This window comes from Loxodonta africana, chromosome 5, assembly GCF_030014295.1.
Source record: "Loxodonta africana isolate mLoxAfr1 chromosome 5, mLoxAfr1.hap2, whole genome shotgun sequence".
Classification (NCBI taxonomy): Eukaryota; Metazoa; Chordata; class Mammalia; order Proboscidea; family Elephantidae; genus Loxodonta; species Loxodonta africana.
In genome coordinates this window covers 50,731,374-50,756,969 of record NC_087346.1, presented here as the reverse complement: position 1 = coordinate 50,756,969, position 25,596 = coordinate 50,731,374, and the positions used below count along the sequence as shown (strand labels likewise).

Here is a 25,596-nt window from a genome sequence, read left to right as displayed (position 1 = left end):
GTCACAAATGATCTACTGTAATATAATTTTCTTAAAATGCTGTCTTGACAGGGAACATAACAGAATCCCTAATGGAGCAGGAGAACAGTGGGATGCAGTACTCAAATTGTCATAAAAAAGACCAGACGTAATGGTCTGAGACTGGAGGGACCCTGAAAGTCATGGTCCCTGGACCCTCTATTAGCCCAAGACTGGAACCATCCCTGAAGCCAACTCTTCAGACAGGGCCTGAACTGGACTGTAAGACAGTATCATTTTCTGGTGAGGAGTGAGCTTCTTGGCTCAAATAGACACAGGAGACTATGTGGGCAGCTCCTCTCTGGAGGCGAGATGAGAAGGTAGAGGGGAACAGGAACTAGGTGAAAGGACACAGGAAATACAGGGTGGAGAGGAGGAGTGTGCTGTCTCATTAAGGGGAGAGCAGCTAGGAGTACATAGCAAGGTGGGTTTTTGTATGAAAGACTGACTTGATTTGTAAACTTTCACTTAAAGCACAATTAAAAAAAAAAAAAAAATGCTGTCTTGACTGCTTTGAGGCCCTGGCTGGAGGCTAGTCCGTTCACCTTCTTGAGCAGCTGATTAATTCCACTCTCCAACCACTCCCCTCATCAGGTTCTCACATTCCTGGGCCACTATGCACCCATCCTAATTGTCCCAGGGCCAGGTACCTAACAACTCAGGACAGCCCTCTATACCCCCTGAGCTTGCAGAGTTATTCAAGAATGCCTATTCCCCAGGAAACCAGAAAAACCTAGCTAACCCTGCCCTGCTTGCCACACATAAGCCTTTTCCTATAATTTGTTGTTACCTTCGCTGAGTCGGAATCGACTCGACGGCAGTGGGTTTGGTTTGGGTTTTTTCTCTGGGTGCAACCCCTGTGTGGCCCTGCATCATGGTGTGTTGTGCCTCCCTGCCTCTGGGAACTGTGAGCACAATAAACCTAGTTACTTTTCAGGGTTTCCCTGGCTCTTCTTTCCCTCCTCACACCAGACTTACCATCCAAAAAATCTGTTTGAGCACCTACAAATTTTTACAAGTGAACTTGACAGTTCCATAGCAGTTGACATCATTAAAGATTACTTCCTTTTCCTTATTTAAAATCTTTGATTTCTTAGTTTCTGGGACACCGCTTTATTTGTTTCAGGTCCCCACCCACTCAAGTCTCTAACTGTTCAGATGATGGCATTTCCCAAGCTTATCTTGGGTTCCTCTGCAATGTTCTCTTTCCCGTGTTCTGAGAATGTGAGTCTTTCCTCTGAGTTCTAGATTCACATTCTTAGCTGCTTGCTGGATGTTGGATATTTCTACCTACATACCTTACTGTCAGCTCTAACTCAAAAGCTCTAAAAAACTTGGGTCTAATAAACCTGTTTCTCCTATGTCTGTACCAGTACCATGATTCTACTAGTCAGGAATCATGTTTGGCTGCTCTCTTTCTTTCCTCATGATATGTCTTTTCTTCCCTAACAATGATTTTTGCATCTGTATTTTTTCAATTCTTGATTCAGACCGTATTTCTACTCAGCAAGACTATATCAATAGCCATTTAATAACTGGCAGATGAACCTTCTTAAAACACTCATTACTGCCTGCTAAGAAGATCTTTAGTGATGTACCATCACAGAAAAAGTTGACAGTCTTTAATCTGGCACTAATACTCTATTTTACTTCTGAGTACTTTTTTTTTTAATTGAACTTTAGATGAGGGTTTACAGAACAAACTAGTTTCTCATCAAACAGTACACACATTGTTCTATGACATTGGTTAACAACCCCATGACATGTCGACACTCTCCTTTCTCAACCCTGGGTTCCCTGTTACCAGCTTTCCTGTTCCCTCCTACCTTCCAGTCCCTACCCCAGGGCTGGTGCACACCTTTAGTCTTGTTTTGTTCCATGGGCCTGTTCAATCTTTGGGTGAAGGGTGAACCTCAGGAATGACTTCATTACTGAGCTGTAAGGGTGTCTGGGGGCCATACTCTCAGGGTTTCTCTAGTCTCTGTCAGGCCAGCAAATCTGGCCTTTCTTTTTGAGTTAGAATTTTGGTCAACATTTTTCTCCAGCTCTGTCTGTGACCCTCTATTGTGATCCCTGTGAGAGCAGTGACTTCCAAATACATTCTAGTGTGAATCTTCTACTCTAGCCAAATTGATTACTTCATCCTTTTGGTTAGCAGCCATCGTGCCACCAGGGCTCCTTCACAGCATACCAGTACCTGTATATATAGTTAGTAAAGACACTGCATATATTGTTAAAAAAACAGAATAAAAAAAGTTGAGATCTCTGTTGTATATAACAGGTAAGAGAACTTTAAGAGAATCAGAAACAAAGGCTCTGATATCACCAATAAAGTTAGAATGAAATGCATGATACTGTATTTCATCGATTCTGAGATGGATTTCCCCCTAACATTTTAACATCTCTGAAACTGAGATGTATCTTAAATTGATTGCTTATTAGATCCGATGAAATACAGTGATATTTTCCCTTCGATTTGACTGAAAATATGACAGAGTTTATTAACTTTCCATAGCCTATATTATATGGGATTACAGTAGAAGTGGTGCTGAACACAGGGTGGGAGATTGGGGTCAAAGACAGTGGGAGAGTATACAAGATCTAAAGAAAAGATCAGAGTGGTTGGTTTCTAGGCATAATGAAGCCAGGTTCTAGTTTCCTCTTCCAAATTTTATCCCATAAATTTTCTAGATATGCAATCATCGCTCAGGACAGAAAAAGTTAATGTTTTATTTGAGTAACAAGAGGCTCGTTAAATTATGTAAAACAGTAATACTTCTACCTAAAACTGAAACCAAACCCATTGCTATCAAGTTGATTCCGACTCATAGCAACCCTATAGGACACAGTAGAAATGCCCCATAAGGTTTCCAAGGAGCAACTGGTGGATACGAATTGCCGACCTTTTGGTTAGTAGCCGTAGCCCTTAACCACTGCGCCACCAGGGCTCCAAATTTTAAAAATCCTTAGTATTTTTGCAATAGCAACTTTAAAAGTAATTAATAAAATACTGAGATTTAACTCATAAGTCAACTATATCATAATAAATTCTACATTTGTTGGGTCCTTCTTCATTTTCAGTATGAAATATTGTTTGGAATAAAGAAGCCAGTTTAAGATTGTGTTTTAACACATCCATTTGAAATGGGGGCATATCTGTAATACTACCATAATTGTACAAAGAGAAAATATTGCCACTGAAGTATGAAGACTAAGAAACAAATTGTAATTCTAAACTGACAGATACCTAATTTGCAATACAAAATATGTTCTTTGAAATGTGTTTCAAAAGATGCTGTTATCTTTGTACATGGGATCAAACTAAGTAATTTATTAGTACATTAAAGAGCAATGTAACTACGAACTAGAAGCCCAGTTCCACTTTTTTCTTTAAAAGCAACCAACCTTTAAAACTACACATAGCTGTCAAAATAAAATAAAACAAAAGTAATTTTTTGGTTTTGGACACTCCATTGCCATCCATTTCCTCGGAGACCTGGTGGTGCAGTGGTTAAGCGTTCAGCTGCTATCCAGAAGACTGGCAGTTCAAATCCACCAGCTGCTCCTTAGAAACACTATGGGGCAGTTCTAATCTGTCCTATAGGGTCGCTATGAGTCGGAATCAACTTGACAGCAGTCCATTTCCTCTGTAATGTAATAATAATGGTGGCCTACAGCAAAAGGAAGGCCTGGTAGTGTAGCAGGTAAGTCCTTTGTTGGGCTGCTAACTAAAAGGTAGGCAGTTTAAACTCACCAGCCACTCTGAAGAAAGAAGATGTGACAGTCTGCTTCCATAAAGATTACATTCTTGGACCCTATGGAGCAGTTCTACTCTGTCCGTAGAGTCGCTACGAGTCAGAACCAACTGGTACAAGATGACAAATGCATGAAGCTAAGTAGGCTTTCTGGTGTTGTTGTTAGGTGCTGTCAAGTCAGTTCCAACTCATGGCCACCCTATGTACAACAGAACAAAACACCTCCCTGTCCTGCACCATCCTCACATTGTTATGCTTGAGCTTATTTTTGCAGCCACTGTGTCAATCCATCTCATTGAGGGTCTTCCTCTTTTTCACTGGCCCTCTACTTAGCGTGATGTCATTCTCCAGGGCCTGATCCCTCTGATAACATGTCCAAAATATGTGAGATGAAGTCTCATCATCCTTACTTCCAAGGAGCATTATGGTTGCACTTCCTCCAAGAAAAGATTTGTTCATTCTTTTGGCAGTCCATGGTATATTCAATATTCTTCGCCAACACCACAGTTCAAAGGTAACAGTTCTTTTTCAGTGTTCCTTATTCATTGTCCAGCTTTTGCATGCATATGAGGTGACTGAAAATACCATTACTTGGTCAGGAGCACCTTAGTTCTCGAGGTGACATCTTTTCTTTTTTAACACTTTAAAGAGGTCTTTTGCAGCAGATTTGCCCAATTTAATATGTCATTTGATTTCTTGACTGCTGCTTCCATGAGTGTTGATTGTGGATCCAGGTAAAATGAAATCCCTGACAACTTCAAAATTTTCTCCTTTTATCATATTTTCTTATTGGTATAGTTGTGAGGATTTTCATTTTCTTTAGGTTGAGGTGTAATCCATACCGAAGATTGTAGTCTTTGATCATCATCAGTAAGTGCTTCAACTCATCTTCACTTTCAGCAAGCAAGCTTGCATATCACAAATTGTTAATTAGTCTTCCTCTGATCCTGATACCTCATTTTTCATATAGTCCAGATTCTCAGATAATTTGCTCAGCATAGAGATTGAATAAGTATGGTGAAAGGACACAACCCTGACACACAGCTTTTCTGATTTTACATCACACGGTATCCCCTTGTTCTGTTGGAAAGACTGCCTCTTGATCTATGTACAGGTTCCTCATGAGCAAAATTAAGTGTTCTGGAGTTTTTATTCTTCGAAATGTTATCTGTAATTTGTTATGATGCACACAGTGAATGCTTCTGCATAGTCAGTAAAACACTGGTAAACATCTTTCTGGTATTCTCTGCTTTCAGCCAAGATCCACCTAACATCAGCAATGATAGTCCTCGTTTCATGTCCTTTTCTCAATCTGGCTTGAATTTCTGGCAGTTCACTGTCAATGTACTGCTGCAACCATTTTTTAATTATCTTCAGCAAAATCTTACTTGTGTGTGATATGATATTTTTTCAATAATTTCAGCATTTTGTTCTATCACCTCTCTTTGGAATGGGCACAAATATGGATTGCTTCCAGCTGTTTGGCCACATGGCTGTCTTCCAAATTTCTTAGCCTAGACGAGTAAGTGCTTCCAGTGTTGCATCCATTTGAAAAATCTCAACTGGTATTCCATCAATTCCTGTAGTCTTGGTTTTTGCCAATGCCCTCAGTGCAGCTTGGACTTCTTCCTTCATATCATCGGTTCTAGATCATATGCTACCTCCTGAAATGGTTGAATGTCGACCAATTCTTTTTGGTATAGTGACTGTGTATTCCTCCATCTTCTTTTTACGTTTCCTGTATTGTTCAATCTTTTGCCCATAGAATCCTTTAATACTGCAACTCGAGACTTGAAATTTTTCTTCAGTTGTTTCAGCTTGAGAAATGCCGAGCATGTTTTTCCCTTTTGGTTTTCTAACCCCAGGTCTTTGCATATTCTTCTTGAGCCACCCTTTGAAATCTTTTGTTCAGCTCTTTTATGTGATCATTTCCCCCCTCATTTTAGCTACTCTACATTCAAGAGCAAGTTTTAGAGTCTTATCTGACATCCTTTTTGGTCTTTTCTTTCTTTCCTATCTTTTTAATGACCTTTTGCTTTCTTTATGTATCATGTCCTTGATGTCATCTCACAACTTGTCTGGTCTTTGGTCATTATTGCTCAATGTGTCAAATCTATTGAGATGGTCTCTCAATTCAGGTGTGATATACTCAAGGTCATACTTTGGCTCTCATGGACTTGTTTTAATTTTCTTCAGCTTCAACTTGAACTTGCATATGAGCAATTGATGGTCTATTTTGAAGTCGGCCCTTGGCTTTGTTCAGACTGATGATATCAATCGAGCTTCTCCATCGTCTCTTTGCAAAGTCAATTTGATTCCTCTGTATTCCTTCCAGCAAGGTCCACGTGATAGTTGCCCTTTATGCTGTTGAAAAAAGGTATTTCCAATGAATAAGTCATTGGTCTTACAAAATTCTATCATTTGATCTCCAGTGCTGTTTCTGTCACCAAGCCCTATTTTCCAACTTTGAATCTTTGTTGTTTCCAACTTTCCAATCACCAGTAATTATCAAAACATCTTGATTGCATCTTTGATCAATTTCAGACTGCAGAAGTCGGTAAAAATATTCAGTTTCCTCATTTTTGGCATTAGTGGTTGGTGTGTAAATTTGAATAATAGTAGTATTAAGTGGTCTTCCTTTTAGGCGTATGGGTGTTATATTATCACTGACAGTATTGTACTTAAGGATAGATCTTGAAATGTTCTTTTTGATGATTAATACAATGACATTCCTCTTCAATTTGTCATTCCTGGCATAGTAGACCATATGACTGTCAATTCAAAATGGCCAATACCGGTCCATTTCAGCTCACTAATGCCTAGGATATTGATCTTCAAGCATTCCATTTTATTTATGATTTCTAATTTTCCTCCATTCATACTTTTACACTGCACATTTCAATTATTACCAGATTTTTTCAGCTGTTTTTTCTCATTGTGAGTCATGCCACATAGCCAATGAAGGTCCCAAAAGCTTGACTCCATCCACATCATTAAGGTTGACTCTACGTTGAGAAGGCAGCTCTTCCCCGTCATATTTTGAGTGCATTCCAACCCGAGGGGCTCATCTTCTGGCACTGTATCAGCCAATGTTCTATTTTTTGTATGTTTTTCACGGGCCAATTTTTTTTTTTTTTTTTTAGAAGCAGATAACCAGGTCCTTCTTCCTCGTCTGTTTTAGTCTGGAAGCACCACTGAAACCTGTCCACCATGGGTGACCCTGCTGGTATTTGAAATACTGGTGGCATAGCTCTGAGCATCATGTAAGCTACCACCATACAATAAACTGACAGAAGAGTGGTGGATATATACATATACTACTATATTAATATATTATGTACAGTATAAAAGATCCTAAATAGACATTTTAAAAGATTAAAAGATAAATATTAAATGTATAATGAGATAGAAGGAAGCCCTGGTGGCTCAGTGGTTAAAGCTCTTGGTTGGGCACTGAAAGGCTGGTCGTTCAAACCCATCAGTCACTCAATGGGAGAAAGATATAGCAGTCAGCTTACGCAGAGATTACAGCCTTAGAAAACCTATGAGGCAGCTCTATTGTGTCTTACAGGGTCGGTATGAGTTGGAATTGACTCAACGGCAATAGGTTTAGTTTTTTGTATTTTAGTGAGATAGAACCATTTTGTTTTCCAACATTTTAACTTAATCAGTTTCACTACTCTTAGAGGAAACTGAATACTCTTTTAATGACTGCATACTCTTCCAAAAGTGAGTATATCAGTTTCTCAAAATAAAATCCTAACGACTGCTATTTCCATTTTTTTGCTGGTACAAAGGTAGGTCTTTGTGGTAACAGTAAACATTACAAAAATTGTCTTCTGAGACTAAAATGAAATAGGTAAACTAAGCTGAGGGATGTGGGATGCTTAGAAAATCAGAGTTTAGGCTGCCTCTACTGTCCTGTGAAAATTCTAGCTGGTATTCAAACTCATATGGGGAGGGGAGTCTAACTGATTCTCCAATATACAAAAAAGCAAATTATTTTATCATTTAGACAGGCCACATTGAAAAATGCCTTGCTAAAGCTGATTCTGGCTATGATTAGGGATTTGGCCCATTGAGAACACAATTATAAGGTCATAGGTAATAAGAGTCTCTTCTATTCTATCACCCACTATCATCATACCCTAGATTTAGACTTTCACTTCAGAAATCGGTAATTTAAACATTCCCTGTATTCAATTTCCTAACTTGACAGCTCCCACAATAGTTCTTCAAACTTAAAAGTCCATTGATCTAACTACTCTCACTTTGTCCATTAGCCTCCACCTACCTTTACTTGCTCCAATCATTGGCCTACTTCCCACAGACAATCAGGGGGATCATTCACTTGCCAACATCTCAAATTCCTCGACCCAGTTTACTTTATTATATCTGCTTGACAGAACCCCAAATTTGGATAACTATATGAGTTATATTCTCCATGCCTACACCTAGGCTGCTGGGTCAGGCTGGAGAAATATTATACAGATTGTAAATTCTATCACAACCTTGGGATCTGTTGAAATCCTACTTTTTTTACTAGTCAGCTGACTCAACGAAAACAAATCCTTTAAATCTTCATTCTTTCTAAGCCTCTGCCTATCATTTCCTTTCCCCACTCTATATAGACAAATTGCCTATTTTATCAGGAAAATGGAAGCCATAATATCTTGCCACCAACACTACAAATCTACGTGCATCTGCACCCATCCTCTGTGCTTTCCTTTCTGTAAGAAAGCAGAGGGTGTCTCTCTTTTAGTGAAAGCCAATTCTTCCACCTTTGCCAAGAGAATGCCATACATTCTCTTTTTCTCTGCTTTCACTTTCTACATACCCTTGCCTATCAGAAACTAAAAATGGGGTGAGGTCTCTCATGTAATAAATCATAACTAAAAAAATTAAAGTTCTCTTAGAACCATATCATCTTCAAGCCACCACCCTTTTTCTCTACTCCCTTTCATACCCAAATTTTTAGAGAATTTTAGCCTTGTTTTTAACTGCACCCTTCACTCATCCCAAATAGAATCAATCAAAGAGTTTTCTTGATTTTACCTCTTGAATCTCTCTTAACATCATTCATTTATCTATATTCCCACTCTGGTCTGAGCCATGATCATCTTTCCCTTAACAATAACCTCCTATTCTGTCACAAAACAATATGTGCATTATTGTTTAACAAGAAACTAATTTGCTCTGTAAGCCTTCATCTAAAGCATAACAAAATGAAAAAAATAAACTCCTATCCTTCTTACATTTACTTTTTCCCTTCAGTCTTCACACAGCAACCAAAGTAATACTCTAAAAACCCAAATCTGATCATGTAACTCCCAAATTAAAAATATCAAAGGTTTTCCATTGACTTCGTATAAAATGCAGTAGCATCATCATGCTCTAAATGGTCTTATGAGACCTGGCTCCCATCCTAATTTGAATTCTGTCGCCTACCCGGCTTCCTTACGCCACAATCACACAAGTTTGTTTTTAGTCCCTTAAGGGTCCTACGAGCTTAGCAACTTGGCATACTCTGTGTGAAATATTTTTTTAGCATTCACCTCACTCTTACTTATCTTTTGGGTTTAAGCTTAAGTTCACTTTTTCAGAGAAACCTTCCCCAACCTTCCGAGAGCAGTTTAGGTCTTTCAGATGTAGGTTCTCATTGTAGCTTGTAATTTTCTTTGTAGCACTCATCATAATTATCATAACTTACTTATTTGACATTTATTTTCCTTGCCAGATATAAACTTCAGAAGGATTTTTGTCTTGTTCAGTGATAAATGCCCAGCACTTGGCTCACTGCATGGGATCTAGCAGGCATCCATCGATTCGTTGAACGGTTGAATGAATAAAGTAAGGACATATTATGAGTATAAAACATGATAAAAAGTTAAGTCTTTTACAGTGAGAACAGATTTTTTTATTTATATATTGAGATAAACTACAGACCGAAAGACAAAAATTCATCATAAATCATTCAGCAGAACACTCATTAAAAATCAAATGCCATTTTCTTTAAGTTCTCACACAGAAAATTTTATTTTTATATAAGTCTGATATAACATTAAATATATTACAAATCAGACATTTCATTTTTAAACCTAATTGTATAATCTTGAATGCACTATAGACAAATAAAGTAAGATCTTTACTGGTTTCACTTCATTTAACTTGTACAAGGCTTCCATTAAAATTGCATCTGCAGATTCTCAAAACAAATTAAAGTTTAAATGGAAAGAAATGTTCACGTTGCAATCCAAAAGTCAAAAACAAACCAAAAAGCAAAATTAGGTAAGAAGCATTTCTTAATATAAATAAATTACAAAATATCATCTAGGTGTGAGTTTCTTCCTTCTCATTGGCATCGTCATCCGACTCAAAATCAATTCATTTGGAAACTGATGATTAAAATATGCCAATACCATTGAAAATCTGTATTATTTTAATGGTGCTCTAAAATGGCAAAGTAGAATATCAGACTGGAATGTCCCAACTCTTGTGCTGAAGTAAATGACACTAGTTCACATTCATGTCAGGTGTCATATGCTATGCTGTTACTAGACCTCTTGGAAACAAGTAATCACAGTTTTTAATAACTTATTAAACTAAGACATCGAAAGAAACACTTCTTACCCCTACATATTTCCAGATTGCCAAATACTGGAAGGTCCAATTATCTTTGAAGTATGGGCCTTATAATAGGAATGCCTATACTAAAATACAAAAGAATTCATACCAATGAAATTCTGTGGACTGATTTTTCAAAGTCAGAAATAAGTATATCCACTGCTAATGGAAGCCCTGCCCTGTGCAAACATAGTATGATATATATTAAACAATCACACATTTGAGGTATTAGCTTGAAAAAAAAATACATATATATATACACACCTATACATGGACACATCCACAGAGTATTCACAAATCTATTGGCCCCAACACCAGCAGATAATCAAATTAAACAAAAAGCAATTTCCTACTAACAGGATATAGTTACACACAAGGAATTTACAAAAAATGTGGTTACATAATCCTTAATATAAGAAGTATGTTTCCACTTATATGAAAATATCTATTTAATAGTCATGAAACCAAAAAGGAAGCCTGAATCCTAGGACTGTGTCACCTGTTGGATTATTAAAGGGATGTGCAAGAATTACTTGAACAACCTCATTCTATCCACTTTTTCTTTGTAATTAAAAATTAGAATAAAAAAATGTTTGGAAGCCTTGGTGGAGCAATGGTTTAAGTGCTTGGCTGCTAATCAAGAGGTCAGTGGTTTGAACCCACCGTGGCTCCGCAGGAGAAATATGTGGCAGTCTGCTTCCATAGATTACAGCCTTGGAAACCCTATGGGGCAGTTCTACTCTGTCCTATAGGGTCACTATGAGTCACGACAGCAACTGGCTTTATTGCAAGACTACTCTTTTTGTTTTGTAGAGAATTTTATGGATTTTAACTAGCCAGTAGCCAAACTTGGCCAATAAACAAAAAAACCAAGGCTGTCTGGCTGGCTGTTGGGTTTGAATCGCCAACCTTTCAGTTAGCAGCTGAGCACTCAACCACTGCTCCACCAGGGCTCCTTAACTTAGCTAACAGCAAGGTTTTTCAGTTACTTAGAGAAAATGAAGACTTAGGCTGATTTTTCATTTTCAGAAGTTTTTCTGTTCGGGTATGGAAGAAAAAAATTATGAATCCCCTTTTGGTTTATCTCACTCAGTATAAAGATGGATAGCAGCAATATAGGTAGTACTGACCCCAAGCTTCACATAGGGAAGCTATATAAATGTATATATATTCTCATTTTAAAACATTAGATTCTTTCACATACTATTTGCTTAACTAGAAAGATGGCTCATTTGGTCCTCAGGCCCCAACCTCAAGAAATATTTCACTGCCTTCACATAGATTTATTTATTTTATAAAACTATGTAGGAATACATTATTAGGTAATATTAACATGTCTTTTTTTCAATAATAGGTGCATTTTAAAATATTACAGACTGAAGGAAAGAAACCCTGGTGGCGTAGTGGTTAAGAGCTATGGCTGCTAACCAAAAGGTTGACAGTTCAAATTCACCAGGCACTCCCTGGAAACTCTATGGGGCAGTTCTACTCTGTTCTATAGGGTCGCTATGAGCCGGAATTGACTCAATGGCAATGGGTTTGGTTTTTAGTTTTTGGAAGGAAAATCAAGAGGTTAATCATTTCTCTCAGTAACTATACATTAATGGAACTGAAGATTTGGTAGGAAAAAACATGAGCATAAAAGTGCAGTTAAAGTACAGGCCTGGCATTCCACATTCCTTTTCCTATGAACATCTGAGCTGACACAGATACAGAGTATTTTAATGCATTGGCATATCTATGCCTAAGGACTTACTTTCCTCTACCAGATCCCTGCAGTTCATAAATAAGCCTGTAATAATTGTGAAACAAATACTTACTTAAGTATTCAAATGTAGTCTGCTACAAAATGAATTATTTTCATTTATTAGGTGAATTATAACTGGAAACCTCTCATTGTCGAGAAATAAATTCTCATATTTGATCAAAATAAATTCTAAAAATTACAAATGATTAGCACCGTCTATTTGGGAACTAAATAATCAAGAGGAGGAGAAAAGGTGTTATTTCCTTTTTCCCTAAACATTCACAAAGACGATAACGTTTGTGTGTGTGTATGTGTGTGTGTGTATGCATGTGTGTGTAAAAAAAGGATGAAAATGTACATTAATAAAAATAATTGCTGCCAAACTTCTAAAACACCAGTTAGAGAAGCTAATAAAGTAATTCTCAAAAGATTTAGGGCTTTTAGGCAGTGATTAAAATGAACAGTACAAATTAATTAAAAGTGCAAAACTCGTATAGCTAAAAGATGAACAAAATCTTGGGATTTTTATTATAAAAGAGTGCAAATATGAAAATCTTACATCTCAAGATAGTTAAAGGCTTCTTACTTTGTAGAATTAACCCAAAATTCTAAGACACTTGGTTGGGCCTTTACACCATGATATAAACTTGTCGCTGTCGAGTCGATTCTGACTCATAGCGACTCTATAGGACAGAGTAGAACTGCCCCATAGGGTTTACAAGGAGCAGCTGGTGGATTTGAACTGCTGACCTTTTGGTTAGCAGCTGAGCTCTTAACCACTGGGCCACCAGGGTTCCACAATGTGATATAGGTGACCTTGAGGACCCAATCTTTACCTCTATACTTTGTATGTGGCTTAAATTACAGGGCATTTGATCAGTCATTTCCCACAGCTGTTTGAGAATTTTATTTTATCAAACACATTTTCTCTAACATTTGATGAAATGCAATGGGATGCAGCAATGCAACTGAAATATAATATTGTCTAAAAGCCGTGTGTGAGTTCATGATACATAACTTTACTTAACTTGTTAACTCTGTGTATCCCCTTAAAGCCAGGGTTAAGGGGAAAAGAATCAGTAAACAAGTAGGTTCAGATCAACAAAGTATCTATCAACAACAATAGTGTAAACTTCCTACTGAAACTGAAAAAATAAATGGAAGAAAATTTTTATAAATTTTCTAATGCATATGAACTTTCAAAGATAATTATAAGTTATTTTTTAAAAACACATTTTATAGTCTCAAGTGAATATTTAAAATTATAATTTTCTTTTAAGCATTGCTGTTTCTTCTAAGGAAACCTTGGTGGCATAGTGGTCACATCTCTAGAATAAAACTGGTTAGGATGTCCAGTTTTCCTAGGATAATATATTGTTTAGTTTAACTTAATTCAATCAGACGTTTCTACTGATTCACCTGGGAAAAGGGATACAAGAGGACACTTTTTAAAGGAGAAAATAGTCATTTTAGCAGTTTTATTCAATAGATGCCATCAATTAACTACATTCAGAAATAATCTTTAAATCAAAAGAACACTGCCACTATATCTAGCATTCACACACACACACAAACTACTAAACACTTGTTCCATTAACTGAGTATGATGCAAAATAATTAAAATATTTTAACTGTTAAACACAGAAGACTAGAAATCAAAGTTTCATTCTCAATATACAGGCACCAAAAACTGCCATTTCCAGCTGATTTGGGAGCTTATTCCTACAGGAGTAACTGAATTACCCAATGGTGAACAGATTTTAGCTCAGAATTTTATAAGAATGACTTTCTATAAATGACTATTCTACCTGCTGCTATATTTTGCTCACTGTTACATGTGACTAAACAGATCGTGCTCTGATCAAACAAGTTTGCTGAAATCTACTCATGTGGTTAGGAGTGGGCAATAGGGTTAAAAGGCACAAAGCTTGATTGTAGTAGTAATTTTTCTTACTATTTATTTGTATAAGAATCCATTTACTTTTTGATCCTGCTTAAATGATCACTAAGAACTTGCAAATTTTCATAGCAGGAAAGTTTAGGTGGGTCCTTTTCTTCATAAATTTTAGCAGCCTTCAAAGACATACAAATAAACAGTTTGGGGCCTTTTAACTATTGGAATTGCAAAAGACATATCTACAAGTTATTGTTGAAGACCCTCTTGATTTAATACCTATACACCCAGTTCCTTATATTTTCTTTAAAATCTATCAGTATAGCATTTCATTTCTATGCATGGCTTAGCAATTCATAAAACTAAATAGCAAACTGATACTCTGTACCAGTTCATTTATCTCAATATATATTTTAGATATAATGGCATATTGAAAATATCAGTTCCCTCTAAGCTGATAATACTAAAAGATTTTACAAAGTTAAACAGTTTTTGTTTTTTCATTTCTTTTTGAAAAAGTTTCATTGTTTAAACTCCATACATCCAACACCTGACAAGGAAAACATAATTGTCATATAATATTTATTCCAACAATTTAAGCAGAAGTGTCTCATGGAGCTAAACACTTAAAGAATTTAAATAAAAAAGGCAATAACTTTTATGTACACAAAATGATCATTCCAAAAATATTTACAGGACAAGAAAAAAAAAATAGAGAATCACTAAAACGGGAAATTGCTACAGGTATGCTAATCCTTTCTGAGATATTTTTAGTTAGGAATCATACAAGCTTTTAACATGAAAACAACTGTAGAAGCATAACTAAAATATTCATTTTAGTTTTTAGTTGCTTACTATTTAAAGGACCCAGTAGGTCATAAACAGTCCAAGATTTCAGGGAGCAACTACTCAGTTTAGTTTTTTATATCAAACCTTTTTCTTCACCTCTCATGATGAAGCTAAATTTACTTACAGAAAAAAAAGAAACAGTACGCTAAAAGGTGTAAACAAAAATTCCAGTTCATTCTCCTCTGTAGATACTGGTCAGCCGCTCCAATTCTTTACAGTTGTCCATGCTCAACGCATCTGCCTTCTTTCGAAGTCTATCATCACGATATACTTTTGCTGCATATTGCATATCTGTTTCTGTTAACAACAAATTTTTTTTTTACTTATTAAATAATTCATATCCAGTTGTTAATCTCTAATGATGCTTCATCAAAGCCCTTCACTATATTTCTATTAACTGACTTTTGAAAAAAATATAAAGAAATCTAAGTACTTCTAAAAGCCATTCTCATGGAAAAATCTTTCTTTAAATGAAAACGTTATCTGGAGCCTACACGTAAAACACAGAGTTGCTCTGGAAAAGAATTAAGGATAGGATCCTAGCAACTTACATCAAACACTTTTTCTTTACCCCTCTTCCAATGGTTTAAAAACCACTGCTCAGAAGCATCATCTCAGTCTCTTGTTCTAAGGATATCATGTGCCATTTAATATTGCCAGTGGTTGTTTTTGCTGTGACATTTTGTTAAGGTTTCAAGTTAATTATCTAAAGGTTTAAATATAAAAATTAAAATCCTGTTATCACTTTACTTAAATTTAAAAAAGTAATAATAACCTTATTAAAGGAACACAATAGAGGGAAAATGCTTGTTAGACTCATAACAGTGGTACTCAGTAAATAAGTGCTTCTGAGCTTCCTTTGTGGAAACCCTGGTGGCATAACGGTTAAGTGCTACAGCTGCTAACCATAAGGGTCGGCAGTTCGAATCCACCAAGCGCTCCTTGGAAACTCTATGGGGCAGTTCCACTCTGTCTTATAGGGTCGCTATGAGTCGGAATCGACTCGACGGCACTGGGTTTGGTTTGGTTGGTTTGAGCTTCCTTTAGTACATGGATAGCATTATTAATAATAAATTGACAATAAACCAAACATACTTCAGGGAAATATCCCTTGTTTTTTCCTGTTACTCTCAGCCATTTCACCGTCCATTAACATTTTTGAAGGGTGGGAACAGTTAGAGAAGATATAATAAAAATCAGTTCCTTAGAAAACGATGGCCAAAGTAGAAGACCTCTGGTTTATGTGCATCAGGCAGGACCACATTCAAAATATATTTACAAGTGTACTCCATTAGTCAAGATCTCCAGAAATGATTCTTAGTTAATCAGTTAGGCTAGGATTTAACAATTCTATCAAAAAATTTTATGTAGTCAAATAAATACATCTTTATTTATAAATGAGGCACTTGTAAAATCCATTTGTAGATGACTATTCCCAAATGAGGAACCTGAGAGACCGATAAAGTTCACACTAATAGTAGTGGCAGTCTTGTTTCCAATTCAAATCTAACTCCCAGCCTAATATTCTTTCCATTATCTCAAATTATTGTTTGTATTTTATAAACCACCTATATCAATCTGGACATTAAAAATCTAGACATTACATATTAGAAAAGAATTAACTCTAAAACAGAAAAAGACTGACAAAAGAATATTTATCAGCCAACAATCTTTCTCACATTAAGTTATAAAATAAGATACATATTTATTTTATAAATTAATATATATTTTTTATAAATTAATAAATATATATATAAGTAAATCTATCTTCATTCAAAAGTCCTATGGATGTGCTGAATTTGAATTTGAAAAATTTCAAACCTACACAAAAGTTAAAAGATTAGTACTACCGTAATGTAGCAAAAGGAATAGTTTAAATTCTCGAGGGATTAGAATCAGGATCAGCACAAAGCTAGTTCCTGTGAGGTGGAGGTCATTCCCTCCTTCCCCCACGGCAGTCTCTACTTCTCAGTTGGGTTCAATAATTCAATGCAATGGACACAGAACTCACAAGCCATACTCAAAGTTATGTGGTTTATTAGATAAGTAACAGGCTACAACCTGGGATCAGGATCAACTTGGAATTAATGGGAACAACTCAGGATCAGGATCAAAAAGTACACTGGCGAGATCTGGAAAGCTCCCCAGGTATGGAGAGCACATCCCTCCTTTCAGTGCGGGATGGCTTCTAACAAGAACAGGTCTCTTAGCCACTCTGTCATGCAAGCAAACAGGCCCTTCTCTTGGCTGTACAAGCTTCTCAGCTGTGCTGTCTGCCTTTGGCCTCCCCACCATCAACTTTTCTGCTGTTAATTGGCCCAGCTCGTGGCCAGTGTAGCACCTTGCTTTGCGGCTGCTCTCCTAGCAGCACCTTTCTGCCATCACCGCCAACTCTGCTGCAGGGCCCCTTCAGGGCCTGTCACTGCTGGCTGTGCCGCAGGGCCTCTTTATGGCCTTTTGCCATCTTCAATGTTATGGCCCTTGATCCATATTACAGCTCTTTTAACAGGTTCCTTACCTTCCCTCTTTCTCTACTTTTTCTCTCTTTGAAAAACTTTTGTAGGGTTGGCCGCTTATATAAGCAAACTCCTTGTCAATTTCAAGGCTTGGCCTTCCCAGCAGGACCACAAACTGACTGATCCCCTCTATGAACAGCAAGTCACTCAATCCTATTGGGTAGATCTTCAAGCCACTATTTGAATAGCAAATCGACCAATCCCTGCAAGGTGTATAAAACAGATCAACCACAGTGCAGACTGAAGCCCTGGCCAGGTAAAAAGAACCATAAAGTTGTTTACAGCTTACCCAGGAAATGTCAATCAACCTGGAGAATTCCCGGTAACAAACAGAAAACAACTTGGGACCCCCCAACCCCAACACACACACAAGTTGCTTCTTCAAAGAACTAGGGCAAAGGTAAATCTTCAGGTCTTGGCGGGGGTGGGTGGGGGGGTGGGGGGTGGGGAAGGACTCTCTCAAGCTGTTTTTCCAAAGAATTAAGTCAAAAAAAAAAAAAAGGCCACATAAAAGAACTCATTTCACCACCACAATGAACACTCTAAAACCCTTTACTTGATTGACTAATTCTTCACATTTGGTCAAATTTGCTTTAGATCTATCTACAATAAAGGTGGTTGTTATTAGTGTGATTGTGGTTATTGTTATTATTTTGTGGAACAATCTCAGAGTAAACTGTAGACATCATGACCTTTCATCCCTAATCAGCATGCCTTTTCTAAGAACAAGGGCGTTCTCTTATATAACTACAATACAATTACCTAATTCAGGAAATCTAATGACAATAATAATACCATTATTTTAATACACAGTCCGTATTCAAATTCCACCAATTTTTCCAAATCATGTCTTTTACAGCAATTTCCCCCCCATCCAGGATCTAATTCAGGATTATACATTACATTTAATTGTCATGTCTCTTTAATCTCGAACAGTTTTGTCTCTTGTTTCTTTGATATTATAGACAATTACAAACAAGTTGTTTTACAGATGAATGATGTTAAAAACAGAATTGGCTAAAACTTCTGCCTGGAACTTTAAAAGACATACATATAAATGTATACAATATAGCTGTAGGCAGCTTGGTATAGTGGACAGAAAACAAGGGTTGAAGAGTCCATGAACCTATTAATATCTATGTTGCTAGACTGATAAAAGATTAAACTTGATTGTGCCAGGCAAAAACACTTAGTTCATGGTAGGTATGCAATAAAAACTAATTATAACTATAATAAATAATAATATTGAACACTTACTGGTGCTAGGCATTATACTAAGTGCTATTATTGTCCATATTTTAATGATAAGAAAACTGATTTAAAGAAGTTACATAACTTGCCCTCGGTCATGCATTGGTGGAGCCAGGATCTTATTATATGAGGCAGTCCGAAAGCCTACACTTAACCATTACATTACCTTCAATAAACATTAATATCTTTTCCTTTCTTCTTCCCATTTATACAGTCAATTCCCAATTATTCAAGTTAATAAAGTGTAAGTAGGCGTAATCCAAAAACTACTCATATTTGGCTGAGGCTAGAATTTGTATTTTAAAATATATATATTTAATGTGCTAGCCATTCCTTTTAAACAAAATAATCAGGTGTTCCATATATTCATTTATATGAATTTAATAATGTCATTCAGTCAAATGTTCATTATATATATCAAATATTTACTATATGCCCATGATGGGCCAAAGTTGTTAGCTGCCATCAAGTTTTTCTAAACTCATGGTGACCCCATAACAATGGAACTAAATGCTGCCAAGTCCTGTGCCATCCCCATGATTGCTGCAGACTGGATCATTGTGATCCACAGTTTTCACTGGCTGTTTGGAAGTAGATTGCCAGGCCTTTCTTCCTAGTTCCTTAGTCTGAAAGCTCTGCTGAAATCTATCCAGCATCACAGCAACAAGCAACCCTCCAATGACAGATGGTGGTGGCTGCACATGAGGTGGACTGGCTGGGAATCTAATTCAGTCTCCTGCATAATAGGAGGTGAGAATTCTACCACTGAAACACCAATGCCCTTACTGTGTATAACAATAGAGATAAAAAAAAAAATGAAATCTGGTGTTTACCGTTCTTAAGATCTTTGTCTAGTGTATGGTTTCTCAACCTTACCACTACTGGCATTTTGAGTTGGATAATTCTTTGTTGGGGGTGGAGAGAGACTGTCCTGTGCATTGTAGGATGCTTCATAGCAGTCCTGGCCTCTTTCCGCTAGATACTAGTAACAAACACTACCCTCCTCTTGTGCTGACAAACAAAAATGTCTTTTGCAGGGGGAAAATCACTCCAGGTTGAAAACCATTCCGGTAATGTAACCCTCTCGTTATAGAGAACAGACTGATTTCATAGACTCAGAGAGTCAGAAGCCAAGAAGGTCACATCTCCTCTAACTGCCATTATATAAATGAAGAAACCAAGACCAGAGAGGTTAAGAACTCTCTTTGAAGTATACAAAGGTTATGTTTTATCAAATTTTCCCTAGAGAAGGAGAGACGAAGAGGATGATTGCTACCATTTTCTGAGCATTACTATGTATGAAGCACTTTAATTTTATTACCTAATTTAATTTTCACAAAAAATCCATAAAGTTAGGTATTATTGAGAAGACTGTAGGGTACAGTGGTTAGGAGCCAGGATTCTGGAGACAAACTGTCTGTTTGAATCACAGACTATCTCTATGACCTCGGGCAAGTTACTAAGCTTTCTTTGTTTCTTCAACTGTGAAATAGATATAATAATCTCACAGAGTTGTTATGAAGACTGAATGAATTAATACATATAAAGTGCTTGGGACAGTGACTGGAACAAGAGGCATTATATAATACCAAAAACCAAACCCCTTGCTGTCAAGTTGATTTGAACTGCCGGCCTTTTTGTTTAGCAGCTGAGGTCTTAACCAATGTGCCACCTGGGCATCATATAAATGACAGTTACTATTTTTTCCTCCCACTCATTAACATTACTCATTTTATATATCAGGAAATAAACCCACAGAGGTTAGAGTATTTGGCCCAAATCACTTAGAGATGGGATTCAGAGCTAGGATTCAACTTTAGTCTCTCTAATTCCAAAGTCAGTGCTCCTAACCATTACACTATGTGGTCTACATTATTATTCATAGCACCAAACACAAAAACAAGAACCATGGCAAACTCTGTTCATATACATCATCTCAGCAGGTTCTTATGGTCAACCTTTTTATAGAATCTGAGTTTTTAAAAGCTTTTAAAGAAACTGAGGCTGGAAAAAGTTAAGTGAATTGATTAAATGTTCCCAAATGCTTCTCTATGTACAATGTAAATATAGAAAAAGGAAATGTCAACAAAACTCATAGTACATTAAGTGTAAATGTTAAAGCTAAGTAATAAATAGCCTCAAACTTAGTAATATTATTAACTGAGGGAAATACCAGATTAGATATGAGACAAAAGCAGATTATTCACCAGTAGATAACCAAGAGAAAAAAGACGAAAAATTAATTTCAAAATATTCTATTTCATTGAGGCACATTTTCCCACAACTATGAAACAGAATGTATATCTTAAACTTTATGACATATCAGAATTCACGTGCCAGCCTTTCTTCCTTTCTTAGTGGTATATAAAATAATGTTATCTTACAATTGACATCTTAAATACAATGGAATTTGGTATTATTCACTTATCATTCAACCAAATATTTATTGATAGCAACAACAATAACACAACCAAATACTATGTTAGGCCATATGTGTATAAAACGTAATTACCTCATTGAATGCTATTGAACGCTATTATGTGCCAGGGAATTCCAAATCATTTCCTGAGCAGGGAAATCTATAATAAGCAATTCCAAGACACTAAGTTTTAAAATGTTAAACACTTGATAGACTTACTTTGTTGGCGTTCTTTCCAGCAATTGTTTCGAATATTAGTCACATAATCTTCTTCGACATTCTTTTCTACTTTTTGTAACAACACTCCTTTATATTCATTTTTAAAGTCCTTGTTGACATAATAAATGACACCCAAGTTTTCTGTCTTCATTTTAATGGTCTGTCCTGACCCACTATAAAAGAGATACATGATCATTATTTTTTAATTAAAATTGGACATTCTGATACGTTACTTACTATAAACCAAGCTAAAAAGGTAGTAAAAAGTTAATATTTATGGTAATATATTTGTTGTTGTTGTGCGTCGTTGAGTCGATTCTGACTCATAACGACCCTACAGGACAGAGTAGAACTGCCCCATAGGGTATCCAAGGCTGTAATCTTTACAGGAGCACATCATCAGGTATTTTCTCCCGAGAAGTCGCTGGTGGGTTCAAACTGATGACCTTTTGGTTAGCAGCCAAGCTCTTAACCATTGTGCCACTAGGGTTCCTTAGTAATTTATTTACACTATCTCAATTACCTAAAGCCACCATATCATGTCATACAAGAGCAATAATGTTACATTTTAATACACTATGTTCTTATAAAGCTATCTCAATTGTCATTTACTAAAAATCTTACCTGGAAGTTATTTCTTATTTTTAGATCAATGTGTTTTTACTACTGTAAAATTACCAGCAATATGACAAAGCTTTGTAATGTTCACTGTATTACACTAAAGTTGTCTAGAATAGATGCTAAGATTACATTTACTTTATATCTTGATCTCTTATATAAAATATATTGTGAAAACAATACTTCATATAACAAAGAAATAACACCGGCTTTGATTTAATCAATATTTTACAAGCAGAAGAGTAAAGCCATTTCTCCTTTAATGATGCAAACCTATGTAAATTCAATCGTTATTCTAGTTCTACTTTTAAAATACTTTTGTCTTTTAAAGTATTTTTTTGTCTTCAATGTCAACACACTACCTATCATGTTAAATTGCTATGGAGTTTGAATATAGCACCTCTGTCCTTACCCACAGTAGAAATGTAAATTAACAACACAATCCAAATTTATCACTTGAATAACTATTTTAAAAATTAGAGTGAGATTTTTAAATCAGTTTGTTAACCTGGTACACTTACAGGAACAAGAGATTTCATACTTAAAAGTGTAAAACAGCACTAGGCCCTTTAAAGGAAGCGAGGTAAGAAACAGCAACAACTCATTTTTATAAAGGTTTTTTCTTAGCTACTTACGATCTGGGATATAAGGAATAAGGAGGGTTGGAGACCATCAGCTGGCTTAACAGTGACACGAGGATCAGTACAATAATAGGCATCAGCTGGATAAACACAGAAAAACCACCCTATAAAAATAATCAAAAAATAACAAATTGTAATATAATTATAGTTGTCAATAATTCAAAAGTTGTTACAGGTTTTGAGAGGCAGAAAGGACATTAGAGATCATCTGATTTAGTGCTTTCAAACCTGCCTGAAAGAACCAATCTCCTCAAGATCCTTCTTAAAAATACAGCTCTCCAGGATCTTCATCTGGAGATTCTGATTCGGAAAACACGGATATAATTTGATCTCACTTTACAAATAAGGAAACTTTCTTTCTTGCACACAGACTATTGATATGAAGAAGGTCGCACAATTAATTTTCCTTGGATGTGGTGGTGGGTCATAAGAACTGGTGAGTGGCAGGGCTAGGGCCCAGGCCTTTTAATTTCTAGTCTAAGGCTCTTTTCATTTACCTTGACACTTCAAGTAGTTTAGTTGCTATATACAATTAGGTATAACTGCATTAAAACAAGAGAAGTTACTTCTAATTTAAGTTTTTCATTAAACCATTACCCATTAGGGACCCTATAAAACAGAGTTTTTCATTATTAAGTCTAAATTCTTTAGAACTAAAAAGAGAGCCTTTAAACATGCATGCTGCAGGTGTATCTTCATTAGAATCACACATACCAAATTTGAAGGGGTCATATTGTCTAACCAACCCCCACTCTTATCTCTACCCCCGCTCCCACATAATCCTAAGGGATTTTTTAGTCTCTATTAAATACCTCTGATAACAAAAAAACATTACTTCCTAAAACAATTTAGTCTATTGTCAGACAACTCTAATTGCTTTTCCTGAACTGAAATACGCCATTTTACAATTTCTAATTGTATTATAAACATACATCTCCTCTTTCTTCTTCTCTTTCATGTCCACTGTGTCGATGCTGATGTTGATGGCTATAAGCAGCTCGTCCATTTGAAAATGAATGTACACTACCTATAAAATTAAAAGTAATATTACAGAGATTATGATCAGAGAACTATATTTTATCATGTTTCTTTAATTTTTTTAATTACAAAAATCATGTCTGTTAATTTTGAGTAGTGAGTGTTATTTCCCTCTTTTTATTTGAGGGAAGGACAGACAGAAACAGAAATAATTCTTCCACGACTTTCTCTTACTTAAAATAAGGTAGACATTCCTTTTCCTTTATGAAAACATGAATAAGAGTTCCTCCCTAATGCTGCATACTTAGAGGGACTTTGTTTTGGTTGATTTTTTCACCAATGTCAGATCATCGATCTGAAATTTTGCTTTTTGCACTTAACAACGCATCACAAACATCCCTATAAATCAAAGATAAGAGCTTCAGCTCATTTTTTAAAAATAGCTGTACAATACACTATGGTACGGGTGTGCCTGAAAGCTTTACCACCGCTTGTTTGTCAGTTTGTGTACTGTGGTGGCATGCATGTTGCTTTGATGCTGGAAGCTATGCCACCAGTATTTCATATACCAGCAGGATCAACCATGGTGGACAGGATTCAGTGGAGCTTCCAGACTGAGACAGACTGGGAATAAGGACCTGGTGATCTACTTCTGAAAATACAGGCCAGTGAAAACATTATGGATAGCAGCGGAATACTGATACAGCGCCAGAAGGTGAGCTCCACAGGTTGGCACGTACTCAAAACATGTAAAGCTTTTGGGACTTTCATTAGCTGATGTGGCGTCACTCAGAATTAGAAGAAACAGCTGCAAACATCCATTAATAATCAAAATGAGGAATAACTAAGTATGAATCAAGAAAAATTGGAAGTTGTCAAAAATGAAATGGAACGCTTGAAGATCAATATCCTAGGCAGTAGTGAGCTGAAATGGGCTGGTACTGGCCATTTTGACTTGGACAATCATATGGTATAGTAGGCCAGGAATGACAAACTGACCAGGAATGGCGTCACATACATCACCAAAAAGAACATCTCAAGATCTATTCAGAATTACAATGCTGCCAGTGATAGGTTAATATCCATATGCCTACAAGGAAGGCCAGTTAATATGACTATTATTCAAATTTATGCACCAACCACTAATGCCAAAGATGAAGAAACTGAAGATTTTTACCAACTTCTGCAGTCTGAAATTGATCAAACGTGCAATCAAGATGCATTGCTAATTACTAGTGACTGGAATGCCGAAGTCTGAAACAAAGGAGAAGGCTCAGTAGTTTAAAAACATGGTCTTGGTGATAGAAATAACACAGGGAATCGCATGATAGAATTTTGCAAGACCAACGACTCATCTACCGGAAATACCTTTGCGTGGGAACTGACTTGACAGCACCTAACAACAACAACAATAAGGGGTATACCACCCTTTATTCAAACTTTCTTTTACTGATGAACATTCAAGTTGTTTTCAGACACTGCGACCAAGCAGCAATGGCTACCACTGACAAGATAAACTGTTATAACTAACATAAGAACTGCAAATCAACTGCTTGTTGTTGTTCTTGTTAGTTGCCACTGAGCCGACTCTGACTTATGGTGACCCCCAGTGTACAGAATAGAACTGCTCCCTAGGGTTTTCAGAGCTGTGACCTTTTGAAAGCAGACTGCCAGGCCTGTCTTCCCAGGCACTTTTAGGTGGGTTTGAGCCACTGACTCTTTGGCTAGTAGTGGAGCACTTAACTGTGAAAAGGAGCCCATAAATCAACCTTTAGAAGCCAAATTCACTATTACCTGAAAGATTTGATTGTTGCTAGAATATTTTCAGGCAAAACTACTAGTTTTAATAAGTTTTCTGAGCAGAAATTATGTATTCTAATATGTCAAAATACAGTTTATATTTTTAGTCATTGATTTGTATCTACACATCCCCCTTCCATTAAGAATGTTTTACTAAATGCCCTATCAATGCCCACATTCCTTCTCAGTAATATTAAGAGACGCCTACCAGGCCAAATTCTATTACTGCATTCATTAAGATTCTTCTACTTTTGAATAAAGTGTTTA

General features: G+C 36.4%; 1 protein-coding gene across 3 annotated transcripts in view; it reads right to left on the bottom strand.

The window, feature by feature from the left end:
* Positions 1 to 528: 528 nt before the first annotated feature.
* Positions 529 to 25,596, bottom strand: part of DNAJB14 (DnaJ heat shock protein family (Hsp40) member B14) — a 70,956-nt gene continuing 45,888 nt past the window's right edge. The window contains exons 4-7 of one of the 3 annotated variants that reach the window (XM_064285510.1): positions 23,484 to 23,578; positions 22,546 to 22,655; positions 21,293 to 21,465; positions 529 to 15,184 (exon numbers count right to left, since the gene is read on the bottom strand). In XM_064285510.1, coding sequence (XP_064141580.1) covers positions 15,060 to 15,184; positions 21,293 to 21,465; positions 22,546 to 22,655; positions 23,484 to 23,578 — 503 coding nt within the window. In that variant the 3' untranslated portion in view covers positions 529 to 15,059. Of the gene's footprint in view, positions 15,185 to 21,292; positions 21,466 to 22,545; positions 22,656 to 23,483; positions 23,579 to 24,706; positions 24,784 to 25,596 lie in introns of those variants that run through there. The other 2 variants (XM_064285509.1, XM_064285511.1) reach the window with 2 other exon arrangements.